At 39.5% G+C, this 14,179-nt stretch overlaps 1 protein-coding gene across 3 annotated transcripts in view; it reads left to right on the top strand.

The window, feature by feature from the left end:
* Positions 1-675: 675 nt before the first annotated feature.
* Positions 676-14,179, top strand: part of WDR41 (WD repeat domain 41) — a 69,803-nt gene continuing 56,299 nt past the window's right edge. The window contains exons 1-2 of one of the 3 annotated variants that reach the window (XM_074202148.1): positions 676-971; positions 6,426-6,541. In XM_074202148.1, coding sequence (XP_074058249.1) covers positions 921-971; positions 6,426-6,541 — 167 coding nt within the window. In that variant the 5' untranslated portion in view covers positions 676-920. The remainder of the gene's footprint in view (positions 972-6,425; positions 6,542-14,179) is intronic. The other 2 variants (XM_074202149.1, XM_074202147.1) reach the window with 2 other exon arrangements.

The following is a 14,179-nucleotide window of genomic DNA, read 5'->3' as shown; positions in this document are numbered from 1 at the left end:
ATATATTCTAATATGATTATTATCACATAGGTAGCATGTTTTGTATGTAGTATAGACGTTACATATACAAGTGGACAGTGTGCTGGGCCGGTCAGACAGATCCATCCTTCTGGATTCAAATCCGACCTAGCTGTGAGGCCCTGGGCAAGTGGCTTCACCCTGCCTGCCTCAGTTTCTTCATCTGTAAAAGGAAGCGGATTAGGCGGTGACAAAGCACCGCAGTATCTTCACTGAGGAAATCCAAACAGGGTCACGTGAAGTCACAACTGAAACCCCTGCCTGCCGCACAAGGTCCGTGCCCAGTCCGGCCCGGCGGCTGCAGCAGAGCACACGCACAGGCCCGCGCGGACACGGACGCGCGCACTGCGGCTGCAGGCGGCGCACTCACATCCGGGGCAGCGGCCCCCACGGCAGCGCGCGGGCACGTGCGCCGGGCGGCCGGCGCCGCCTCGCCCCTCTCATCTACTCAGATTCCGTACAGGAACCGCGCTCGGTCAGCCACGTGGCGGGCGCCTCTTCCCTGCTCCCTGGGGGGGCCGGAAGGAGCGCCATCTCGGGGGTGTCGGGCGTCTCTCCCTGCCCAGGCCCCCCGGCTCCGGCCTCTCCTCCTTCCCCGGCGGCTGCTCCCCTCGCCACCGCTAGAGGCCGCAAGAGCTTCTTCCTGTCGCTCGCGTGCACGCTGCGCGCCCCCGGCTCCTTCCGCGGGAGCGTCCCTGCGCGCGCCCCAGGACCCACGCGGCCCGGAGCTCCGCGGCCGACTCCCGACCGGCGCTATGGGGCCACCTTAGGGACAAAAAGCCTCTCCTCGCTTCTCTTCGGCCGGGCTCGCCGTCAGCAGTTCCGCGGGACGCGGCTGTGAGCCCTGGGATCGGACTCCTCCCCGCGGGCCGGCCGGGCCCCGGCTCCCCTCCTCCGCCCCGATGCTGCGGTGGCTGATCGGCGGAGGCCGAGAGCCTCAGGGATTGGCCGAGGTAAAGGGGAGAGGGGCCTCCTCGGACCCGGGGCAGGAGCTGGGGGCCTGGCTTCCGGGGCAGCGCGCGCAGACTTCCGGCCCTGGGGAAGCCCCCGTCCCATTCCCGGGCCCCCGCCAGCCCGAGGCAGTGCGCACGCGCGCCGGCGGCGACGGGCCGGGCGCTGGAGCTTGGCGCAGGCGCGTTGGTACGACACCTGCCCGGCGCCCCCGCCTCAGGAGGCCTTCCGCCCCTGCAGCGAAGGGGGAGGGGAGGAGCCTTGAGCCACGCTCCCCTCGCGCCGCGCTTTGCACATGCCATCGCGTTGCATCCTCAGCAGGCCTGGCAGGGAGAGGCTTCTCCGACCCCCCCTTTACAGCTGAGGAAACTGAGGCACACTTCAGGCCACACTGCTCCTACGGGTCTGGAGCCCAGTCCAGCTCTTTATCCACCCTAGCTGCATATCTAGCTTGTCTACATAAGGTTCGCCTTTTTAAGGTTTTTGCAAGGCAATGGGGTGAAGTGGCTGGCCCAAGGCCACACAGCTAGGTCATTATTAAGTGTCTGAGGTCGCATTTGAACTCCCGACTCCAGGACCCATGCACTATCCACTGGGCCACCTAGCTGCCCCTCTGCATATAGGTTTTGCAAGTTTTCTCTCCCATTATATCGTCAGCTCCCTGAGAGCTGGCACTGCTTTTTTTGTCTTTTTATTTATTTTTATTTTTTATATTTTTGCAATTGACTGATTCATGTTAAGGAATCCTGTTAGTGCCACACACAAGGAAGTTCAGATAGAAGTAGTTGACAAGCTCTAAGGACTGGTCAAATCTTTGGTCTTTGAGCCAAATCAATGGGAATCTATTATTACAAATATTGAATGACTCCATTATTAAGCCATGACCAGCAATGAATAAGACAGTCTGGGTAAATGAGAATTGTCATATGACTTGTATCCAGAAAGTTGGATGCAATCTCAAATTTATTTTTTAAAAACAATGAAAATTCCTACTGATAGATTTGAGCAAGTTAAGGAAATGAGTAGAACTGCTAAATAACAAATCCTTCAGATTTCCTATGAGGAATAATAAAAATAATTCAGCAAGAATTTGTTTCTAAAATTTTTAGTGTATCAAGCAAACTGATCAGTTTGGGGTTTTTTTTTGGGGGGGGTTGCAAGGCAATGGGTTTAAGTGACTTGCCCAAGGTCACACAGCTAGGTCATTATTAAGTGTCTGAGGCTGGATTTGAACTCAGGACCTCCTGACTCCAGGGCTGGTGCTTTATCCACTGTGCCACTTAGCTGCCCCAGTCATTTTATTTTTTAATTAATTTATTCTTTTTATCCCTAGTTCTTAGTACAGTGCTTAGTACATGGTAGATCTTAATTCACACTAGTTGATTTCACTTGACTGCCTATGGAGCAGGCTCACCTCTTTAAAGCAACAAAAATGACTTCTCCCAAAGACTTTTGAGAATGTTCTAAAAAGTCAGCTGATATTTAAAACCTCCTGTTGTTTGCTAATAGAGTCAGTCATTTCCTGACTGATTATTTCATGTGAGGTTCAGCTCTAATGAACTTCCTCTTTCCTTAATCATTGATGACTTTGGGAAATGTAAAGGAGTTTGAATATTAATTTGAGAAAAAATAGGTAAAAATCTGAAAAACAAGGTCTTGTCAAGTAGCAGTGATTTTTTAAATTATTGATTATTTGGGGGTTTTCTGCAGAATCTACACAATTCAGTATATTTGTTCATTTGAAATACCTGACCATGAGCACCTTACTAGATTTTTCTGGGCCTAGTTTTCCACATTTGCCAAATGAGGGAAGGGATGGATTAGATGATCTCTAAGATCTCTTCCAGCTCTAAGCCTAAATTCCCATGAACCTATAAATAACAATAATCCCAATCAATGGGAATAATAGTTTTTAAAAATTGATCAGTTTAGGGGGCCGCTAGGTGGCCCAGTGGATAGAGCACCAGCCCTGGAGTCAGGAGGTCCTGAGTTCAAATCCAGCCTCAGACACTTAATAATGACCTAGCTGTGTGACCTTGGGCAAGTCACTTAAACCCATTGCCTTGCAACCCCCCCCCAAAAAAAACCCCCAAACTGATCAGTTTGCTTGATACACTAAAAATTTTAGAAACAAATTCTTGCTGAATTATTTTTATTATTCCTCATAGGAAATCTGAAGGATTTGTTATTTAGCAGTTCTACTCATTTCCTTAACTTGCTCAAATCTATCAGTAGGAATTTTCATTGTTTTTAAAAAATAAATTTGAGATTGCATCCAACTTTCTGGATACAAGTCATATGACAATTCTCATTTACCCAGACTGTCTTATTCATTGCTGGTCATGGCTTAATAATGGAGTCATTCAATATTTGTAATAATAGATTCCCATTGATTTGGCTCTTAGAGCTTGTCAACTACTTCTATCTGAACTTCCTTGTGTGTGGCACTAACAGGATTCCTTAACATGAATCAGTCAATTAAACATATATCTTTTACATGTAGACTAGGCTTTCTGTATACAATGACAAACAATGAAAAATCCTTGTTCCTGAAGGAACTTGCATTCTGTCTTGTGAGACAACATTTAAAAATATAAAGAACACTTGAGTATATTTAAATATAAGGCAATTAGGGCACTAGCATTTGAATGTCTTAGGAAAGGATTGAGAATTCAGTACTGGAATTAGATCTTGAAGTGAGAGATTCTGTGAAACAAGGAGAGGTGGGACATTGCATTCTTGGGGGCAAGGCATGGAAAGGGGAGATGGAATCTATGTGAGGATGAAAGGAAGTTAATTTTATGTGGCATATTCTCTCTTAAGAGCTAATATTCCTAATGAGTTGTCTCAGGGTTAAAAATCATTAAAACAAAGACTATTACTCTTTAACTATTCTTAGAAGAAAGGGAGAGAGACCTTGCATTCCAAGCCAGGCACCCTCCCGATTCTGTTTGGGGGGGGGGGGGACCAGTTGACTATTTCCAGAGAGATCTTGCAGTTTTAGTTAGTCACCTATTTGATGATAAAACTATCTTAAGTGGGAGAACAGTAGACTGTTCCCATGAGAAAAACCTTGTTTTCCAATGAAGCTCATAAGACTCCTCTTGTTCCTAGACAAGTTATATTCTTCAATAAGATAGTTATAATCCTGAAGGTTATTCTCACCATCTGGATGGTGAGATAATATTTTATGAAAACCTTTCATTCTTTTCTTTGCTGCTGGGGTAAATTTTCACAAGTAGAATGTAACTCTGAAGACTAACCAATGAGTTGACAGAGAGGTGATGATAGGAAGGAGAAGGGGATCAAGTTAGGCTATATAATCTCGATTGACTGTCAATTAGGAGCAGCTCCTTGAGCTTTACTACTTGTGTGAGACTTGGAGTGTGCCCTTTTCTGGAGAAAGGTCAAGATAAACTTTTTTTTTTTTTGCTCAGAGGAGTCTATTTTTTTAAGTGGATTTTTTTTCTACACAATTTGGTTGGTCTGTGGAGTTGAGAGAAGAGAATAATGTATAGTTGGATATATAGTTTGTGATCAGGTTAGGAAGGGATTTAAAAATCAAACATAAGAGTTGATAAATGAACCTTAGAGGCCATATGGAACTGTTGGAATTATTGAATAGTGGAGTGAAATGGTCAGACTTGTTTAGGAATATTGTATTAGCAGGATGAAGAATGGTTTTAGTGGGGAGAGACTTAAGGCAAAAAGACCAATTAGGAGGTCTGGATACAAATTGATTAAGGACCAACACTTAGTTAGTGGCCATGTAGTGGAGAAAAAGAGTCAGATGTTGCCAGATATTATGGAGGTAAAGATGGCAAGATTTGGCAACCGATTGGAGTTGTGAGGTAAAGAAGAGTAAGATTCAGGCATAATGCTGGCATTTTGAACCCAGGAAATTGTGAGGATGGTGCTTTTGACAGTAATTGAGAAGTTTGGAAGGGAGATGAGTTTTGGGAAAGAAAATAAGCTCTTTTTTGGACAAAATGAAGTTGAGATTTCTCAAAGATATGTATTTGAAAGTCCAACAGGCATTCAGACTAGAAGCTTAGTGGAGAGATGGAGCCTGAATATTTAAAATCTATTGTCACCTGCGTCTAATATCTGAACCCATGAGAACTGATGAAGTCACCGGGAGAGGGTAGAAAAAGAAGTGATGAGGGCCCAGGACACAACCTTAGGGAAATCCTGTGGCTTTGGAGCATGATAAGGGAGATGAGTCAGGAATAGTCAGATAAGTAGACAAAGGAGAACTGGGAGAGTAATGTCATGAATGTCATGGTATAAGAAATAATAATGCTGGAAAAGTATCTGCCCACTGAATGGAACTGTATGACTCTGGTCCCTCCCGGCTATTTATACTGGTGGAATGAAACCCTTGCAAGGTATTGCCTGGGCCCATTTTTCCCCAGGTCATAATGGTACCTTAATCTAAGGGTTTGAATTCTGAATAATTTCTTAGCTGTGGATTTGAATTCTGAATAATTTCTAGTCCTTCAGGTTTTAGTCATTGATACGTTTGTAATTCTACACAAACAACAACACCTAAATATCAATGGTCTTGCCCTCTGTCCATATAAACCTGAGATTACTGTGCTGTAACTAATATATACATCCCACATGTATTAGTATGACTCCTCACCAATTTCATCATCAATATTCACAAAATAACTCATTTTTTTCAAAATATCAGAGAATTTTTCAACTCTTAAACTCTTGTTTTAAGGGGTCGGTAGGAAGGTGTTTTCACCTCACTTCACTATTTCATCAGTACTAGGACAGGATTTGAAAAGAAAAAAAAGTGATCCTCAAAAATACTGATTTTAACTTTTGATTCCTAAATCTCTTCATAGTTATGCTACCACGACTAATTATTATGGCTATTTGCTGACCTGTATAGAGCAAAAACACAGTTATTTCTGCTGTAATTTCTAATGTACCTCAATTATAGTTTATAAATTTTAGAAAAAAATTAATATATATTTTAAATGAATTATAAATAAGTGCTCTGAATATATATGACTTTTGGATAATTCTTGCCAACAATTTTCCTCTTACCTTCCTTAGTTTATATGTAGAATTGAGTTGGAAGAAATAGCTCTATATGAGCTCCTGAATATATAATGCTCTGACTCTTTTTGGTGTATTTTAATTTTTTATTTCTTTGACCACAAGAAGTTTATTTCTGTGACAACTGTTTCAGAAGCAGCCCTCTTAAGGGTGAACAGCCTTTTACAGCATTATTAATTTGACTTCAATGTGTATATTTATTATAAAATATGGAAAAATATATTCTTTAAAGTCAGCAATTCTGTGACTTTTAAAATTTAGTATTCTTAATATTAGCTTTTAAGCTATTCATAGTATTCACCAACAATTCTTCAATCACAAATCATCCTTTATCTTTACTTTTTTTTTCTTTCTTTCTTTTTTTTATTTTTTTTTATTTTTAGAAGTCTCCAGTACAGACAATAGGGGAAGAGCAAACCCAGAATCCCTATACTGAACTGCTAGTACTGAAAGCACATCAAGACATTGTGAGATTTCTAGTACAATTAGATGACTACAGGTAAGAAGCTTTCTCCTTATGTATTATTTACAAAGAGTTTCCAAGGAACCTATCAAAAAGTACTTCAGAAGCCAGCTCAGCTTTTCCTAAATCTCTCTTTAAATAATAGTAACACTTGAAAATAGAAGTAGATTCTGTTATTCAAATTTTTACCTTCCATTTTCCTTAGTCTATATAGTTACTATATTCAATTCAACACACATTTATAAAATAGTTGAAGCTAACATCTATAATATGATATTTATCAGTATATTACATATTACTTGGGTATAAAGTTTACTTTCTTAATAAATACATAAATAAATGAAATGGCAGGATAATTAAGGATTTCTATTCTCCCAATTATATATAAGTCACTCTTTAATATAGATCATCTATACTTTGTGAATTTATCTAATGTAGACGCCTCTCAGAAGGTCTAGGAGAATTTTTGTTTACTTGTTGAATTTGTTTCAAAAGAAAAATGGACCTCTTGAAATTGGTCATAATTTGTAATTTGGCTGATGGATATGAATCAGTCAACTACATTTAGCTCCTAGTTATTAATTTAGCGAATATTTATTAAGAGTCTGCCACCATTGTAGGTGCTGAAGAGAGAGATACAGAGTTTATTTTTTTCATTTTAAATATTTTACTTATTTTGAGTTTTACAATTTTTCCCCTAATCTTGCTTCCCTCCCCCCACCCCCCACAGAAGGCAATTTGCCATTCTTTACATTGTTTCCATGGTATACATTGATCCAAATTGAATGTGATAAGAGAGAAATCATATCCTTAAGGAAGAAAAATAAAGTATAAGAGATAGCAAGATTACATAAGATATCAAGTTTTTTTTTTCTAAATTAAAGGTAATAGTCCTTTGGTCTTTGTTCAAACTCCACAATTCTTTCTCTGGATACAGATGGTATTTTACATCACAGATAGCCCCAAATTGTCCCTGATTGTTGCATTGATGGAATGAGCAAGTCCATCAAGGTTGATCATCACTCCCATGTTGCTGTTAGGGTGTACAGTGTTTTTTTGGTTCTGCTCATCTCACTCAACATCAGTTCATGCAGATCTCTCAAGGCTTCCTTGTATTCCCATGCCTCCTGGTTTCTAGTAGAACAATAGTGTTCCATGACATACATATACCACAGTTTGCTAAGCCATTCCCCAATTGAAGGACATTTACTTGATTTCCAATTCTTTGCCACCACAAACAGGGCTGCTTTCAATATTTTTGTACATGTGATGTTTTTACCCTTTTTCATCATCTCTTCAGGGTATATACCCAGTAATGGTATTGCTGGATCAAAGAGTATGCACATTTTTGTTGCCCTTTGGGCGTTGTTCCAAACTGCTCTCCAGAAAGGTTCGATGAGTTCACAGCTCCACAAACAATGTGTTAGTGTCCCAGATTTCCCACATCCCTTCCAACATTGATCATTGTCCTTTCTGGTCATATTAGCCAGTCTGAGAGGTATGAGGTGGTACCTCAGAGATGCTTTAATTTGCATTTCTCTAATAAGTAATGATTTAGAGCAATTTTTCATATGACTATAGATTGCTTTGATTTCCTCATCTGTAAATTGCCTTTGCATATCTTTTGACCATTTGTCAATTGGGGAATGACTGAGATACAGAGTTTAAATGAGACATGGAGCTTACAATGTAATATCACTAGGTACAGTGTGAGAGGGAAGTTGCAAGTGAAAGCAAGGACTATGTATGCCCAGGATTTAATTAGGAAACTGAACAGCACATAATAGATGCTTCAGAAATGCTAGGTGACTGACTGATATATCAAATCTTATTACAGAGTGAACCGTCTACTCTTTCGTTGTTTAGGATCAACCCTTGCTTTTCTAGATTGCAAATATTGGGAGCCTCAGCTTTAGATCATCCATGGCTCAATTAGATGTTAACCTTTTTAAAAGATGGAAATATTTTTTCAATTTACACTAAAATTTGAGAAGAGAGTTGGGAACATTAGTAAGCCTGGGTATCTTATTGCCTGGAGGGAAATAGGGTCACATTAAGATGCAGTAGGAATGGAATTCTCATCCTAAGCTTTTTTTGTGTTATTTTTCCATTTGATAATGACATTTCAGACAATGAAGTAGGATCTTATAATATGGCTTCTTGTACATTGAAAATTAGCCTTATTTATATATCATTAAGCTCTTGGGTGGCACTACTACCACCCATTTGTTTCACCTGAATGATTTTAATGCTGAGAAAGATACCTGCTTTCTTGCATTCAGAGTACTATTGTCAATCCTGTCTTACTCAACTAGAAGTCTCCATTTAGTGGTTGTTGAATATAGTGGTAAATATTATTTATTTTGTTGATCCTGAGATACTAGAAAGATCCTGAAATGTACTCTGAATCATCCAAGAACATTTTATTCAAGATAATTTTAGTCCTAGATCCTACCATTCTCAGTAGTTATCCTATAATTCTTCTCTTTTCTTAACTAAGTTCATTGAAAAGACTGTCTATACTCAATGTCTCTGCTTCCTTTCCTCTTTAAACTCTTTGCAGTCTGATATCTGACCCTTTCTTTCAACTGAAACTGCTCCCTCCAACAATAACAGTGATGTTTCAATTGCTAAATCAGATGACCTTTTCTCAGTCCCTGCCTTTCTTGGCTTCTCTACATCATTTGAAAGTATTGATCATCTCTTCCTGGGTTTTTATGATACAGTTCTCTTCAGTCCTTCTATCTATTGGACCACTCCTTTCCAGTTTTTTTTTTTTTTTTTGCTGGCTTTTCATCCATATCACACCACTAACAGTGGATGTTTCTGAAAATTCTGTTTCAGATATTATACTCTTTTCCATTCCTCTTATCTCATATATTCCCATTTGGGAATTCCTATAAGGATAGGTAGTAGTTATGAGGAATGCAGAATTTGTATATCAGTCAATCTCTAGTTAGTCCTGTATCTTCAGTCCTGCATAACCAAGTACCTGTTTATTAGATGTTTGAAACAGAAAGCTTCTCAGATTTAACATGTCTAAAACAATACTCGATATTGTTCCCCCAAACTTACCCTCTTCTGAACTTCATTATTATTATTTAGGGTCCCTCCATTCTTCCAGTCATCGATTCCTATTCTCACTGTCATCTTTGACTCTTCACTTTCACTCTACATTTATATCTAGTAATTTGCCAAATGGAATTGTTTCTCTCTCGTCAACATTTCTTACAAATGTCCTCAATTTTCCACTCATACTGTCACCACCCAGTGCAGACCTTCATCAGCTCTCAGCTGAAATGTTAAAGTAGTCTTCTAATTGATCTCACTGCCTCAAGGCTTTGTCCACTCCGATTCATCCTCCGCAGAGCTTGTCTAGGTGATTTCCCCAAAATACAAGTCTGATCATGCTACACATGCCCCCTCCCCTTCTCAGTACATCCCAGTAGCCCCGTGTTACTTTTAGGATCAAACATGAATTTCTGTGTTTGACTTTCTTTCTGGTCTTCTTGTATATTAGTACCTTATCTGTTTCTCACATATGATAGTGCATTCTCCTCTCCTGTCTCTGGGCTTTTGATTTGTCTCTCCCCCATATTCCATTACTCTTCTTCCTCAACTTTGCCTCTTAAAATCCCAGACTTTCAAGACAGCTCAAATCTCACCTTTTGCAGAGAAGTCCTTTCCCAGTCTTCTTATCTTCTAGTGTCTTTCCCACTGAAGTTATCGTCCATTTACTCTGTATCTAGCATCTCTGTGCTACACATACATACACATCTCCCCATTAAAATAGAAGGTCCTTTGGTACAGGAATTACTTTTGCTTTGCCTTTATATCCCTAGGGCTAAGTTATAGTGCCTATCATGCAATACATGTTTAAGAAATGTTTGTTTGCTAATAGATTAGGTAATATTATGAGTTTCAGAGATAGTTAAATGGTTAACCCTTAAGAGTAGAATTAAGGATCTGTTGTTAATTTGGAAGGTCTCTAGTTATGTACCCAATGGATCTGTTCTGGGTCTTTTGCTATTGAGCATTATTGTCAGTGACTTGAATGAATGGATTGCTTATCAGATTGTCATAAGACACTTGGTTGGGAAGGATAACTAGTATGTTGAATGACAAAATCAGGGTCCAAAAAAGATCTTCAAGAATCAGAGCATTGGGGTGGCCTGGTGGCGCCAGTGGATAAAGCACCAGCCCTGGAGTCAGGCGTACCTGCGTTCAAATCCGGTCTCAGACACTCAATAATTACCTAGCTGTGTGGCCTTGGGCAAGCTACTTAACCCCATTTGCCTTGCAAAAACCTAAAAAAAAAAAAAAAGAATCAGAGCATTAAATCAAATTTAATGAGGTGAAATTTAATTTAATATGGATGAGTGTATATTTTGGAAACAGCATGGCAAGGGTCTGCTATGCTGGACTTGGAGTCAGGAAGACATGAGTTCAAGTCCTGCCTGTGACTCTTACAAGCAATGTGATCAGTCACCTCTCTAATTGATAGGCAAATTATATTCTTTGCCAGGGAAGGGAGGTTCCATACTACTTAAATCATAAATCCTTTACATGTAAATGCAAAGTCTTATACTTAGGAAGTGTATACATATATATATATATATATATATATATATATATATATATATAATTTTTTTTTCTTTTTTTAAACACAGATTTGTACAAAGGACTTTTTAGTACAAATTTGAGGAAATGTGGTTAGTGATTCATCTGAAGAAATTCTGGGGGTTTTAGTGAACTGCAAACTCAAAATAAGTCAAGGGGATGATCTAGCATTTAGAGAAACCTCATATCCAGAATTTTGGGAGGAGGAGGACTTCATTTTAACAAGGGCATTGAGGAGCTGGAGAGCATCTAGATTGGGGAAGGGCCTTGATCCTATAAAGATAGATTGATTAAAGGAACTGCAGATATTGTGCCTCTGAAGAGGATGGAGTGGTAACCTAATAGCTCCCTGCAAGCATCTGAAAAACTCTCACATGCAAGAGACATCAGATTTGTTTCAAGGCAAGAGGACAGAATTCAGTCAATGGGGGGCGGGGGGGATGTTATAAGGAGCAAAATGGAAGAAACAATTAGAGCTATCCAAAAATGGAATGAATTTCCTTGGGTGGTAGTAGATTTCCCTTCACTAAAGTTTTTTATGCATAGGCATAGGGTATGTTATTGAGAAGCTTCTTGTTCAAATATATGGTTCTTGGGGTCTTTTCCAGCATTGAGATGCTGTGATAAAGTGGTTCTTTGATATTTAGAGCAACCTGTTCTCTAAGTATACCTGTTTCTGGTGTCTCCCTTCTCCAGTCCATCCTCTCCACAACCCACAGTGATGTTCCTGAATCACAGGTCTGACCATGCCACTTCCCTGCTCTGTAAACACTAGTGATTTCTCTTACTTCCAGAATCAAATACAGACTCATCTCTTTTGAATTAAATCCTTACAGCCCGGATACAGACTGCCATTCCACAATTTTTACTCCACTTCATACACTCTGTGGTCTAGTCAAATTGACCTCCCTGTTGTTCTTCATATGGGATCCTGCATTTCCCATCTCCTTGTGAACGGACTCTCTCCCCTGTCTGGAATACACTCACCTTTGCTCACCTCCTCTCTTAGATTCTCCAGTTTCCCTGAAGGCTCAGTTCCTGTTCTTACATGAGGCCTTTCCTGATTCCAATTATCTGCCTGGTACCTTCCCACAAAAAAACACAACAAAAAACAAAAAACCTACCAACAATAGCAACAAAGCTCAAAGCCTCCAAACCAAATATATAGTTCTTTTGTAAGTGCTTTTATATCTACAAGTTGTTTACCTTGATAGAATGTGAACTCTATGAAGTCATGGTCTGTGTAATTTCTATCTTTGTATTCCCAGGGCCCATAGCTTGGAGCACAGTTGATACTTAATAAATGATGATTGATTAAATAATTTGAAAATTACTGCAAATTATTTGCTGCAAAAAATTTTCAACATTTTCCTTTTTTTCTGTCTCATATATATCACATGACCTAATCCGCACTTTAATCTTTCAAGTTTCCTAGGACACAACAGGTAAGTTTAGTAATGTGTCTCCATGAGCTCTCAGGCAAGAAGCTTATTCTGAAAGCATGCAGGAGATATGAAATAGTTTTTTGAGGTACTTGAGGCATCCTTTTCCACATGTGATTTTTTTTATGCATTGTGGGGTCCTGGAAGTAGTAGGGAAACATTTGGGTGGATCATTGTCTCAACAACACAAGTAGAATTTTAACCTTTTGTTAACCTTTTACACCCTGCATACTCTTATTAGAAGACAGGATGGGTCCACTTTTCAAACCAAAATGCAATTTTATTATACCCTTCCAAACCATTCTTGGAAGTTTTGTAGATGGAAATATGAAAAGGGCACAAGGCATCTTTTTGTAAACGGTCCTCTATTTTTCACAGTTACAATTGCCTGACAGAATCCAAGATTCTACTCTTTATTGTTTGTTTATTACAAAAAGTATTTGGCATAGCAGAATAAAACACATATCTAAGGGCTTTTCTCTTACAAGGATTCTTTCATAAAATGTGTTATCATACACTATTCCATGATAAATGTTGCTTCAAAAATAACATTGCTCCATGACTTCTTGGCATAAAATGATGTATGGTCTCTAAAGGTATCTTCCACTATAATGGAATGTGACATGTGAAGGTCCATGTAGAAAAAGGACTTACTTTCCTATGGATGGTAAAGAACACCAAATGTGAAAGTTACTGTCCGGTTTTAGTTAAGCTCCACAACATTACAGGAGTTTATTCAGTGAAATCCATGATTAAATGCAAGAGATTGGTACAGTTGTTCATATAGGAAAAATTTCATTAATGAAAAATAACAATTTTTCAAACTATGTTATGCTGTCAGATGTTTGTTTACAGAATTACTTCATCAGTATAAATATTTGAGACAGAAGTTGCTTGTGGAAGGTGAACATTAAATTGGGCCAGAAATGAAGAAGGTAAAGAGAGTGGGGGCATTAGAGTTGGGAAATTGTACAATGTATATAATAATTGGTCTATACAAGTATCTATCTACCATTTTTACACCAAGCACCATAGTTTCTGAAGAGTAAAAGTTGTATATGGTCAAATGGTAGGGGAGGGATTATATGGCAGACACAAACTGATTTGAAGCATATTTTCAGTGTTGACTTCTGTTCAGGGAGTGACCCTTGTCCAGGGGAGCACTCACTGGGCCTTCAACAGCTACCTTTGAAGTCTTTCCAGTTTTTTTAAAGTTTCATTCCTTCTGCACACTTAATAATCCAACTATAAGGCTGGCCTCCTTGCTGTTTTTCTCCCATGAGCCCATTTCCCAACTCCATGCTCTTGCCCCTGTCTCCACCAGTGCTTTCCCCTCTAATAATAGTCTTCTGCTATCTATTTGCATATTTTCTCCCCTATTACAATATGACCTTCTTGAGGTAGGGATAATGTTTTTGCCTTTCTTTATCTTGCTAGAAAATAAGCCTGGTAAGGGATTAATATATGCTTCTTAACTGTTAATTGACTAAATGTAGACCCTGTCTCCTCAGCAGCCACAGTTACTGAAGTACTGAAGGCACCACCATAGGCTTTGACATTACCAAATGTTTCAATTTCAGGAATAGATATGATTTTATTAGTCAAAATGATA

Source organism: Macrotis lagotis, chromosome X, assembly GCF_037893015.1.
Source record: "Macrotis lagotis isolate mMagLag1 chromosome X, bilby.v1.9.chrom.fasta, whole genome shotgun sequence".
Classification (NCBI taxonomy): domain Eukaryota; kingdom Metazoa; phylum Chordata; class Mammalia; order Peramelemorphia; family Peramelidae; genus Macrotis; species Macrotis lagotis.
This window is presented reverse-complemented; position numbering and strand designations above follow the sequence as displayed.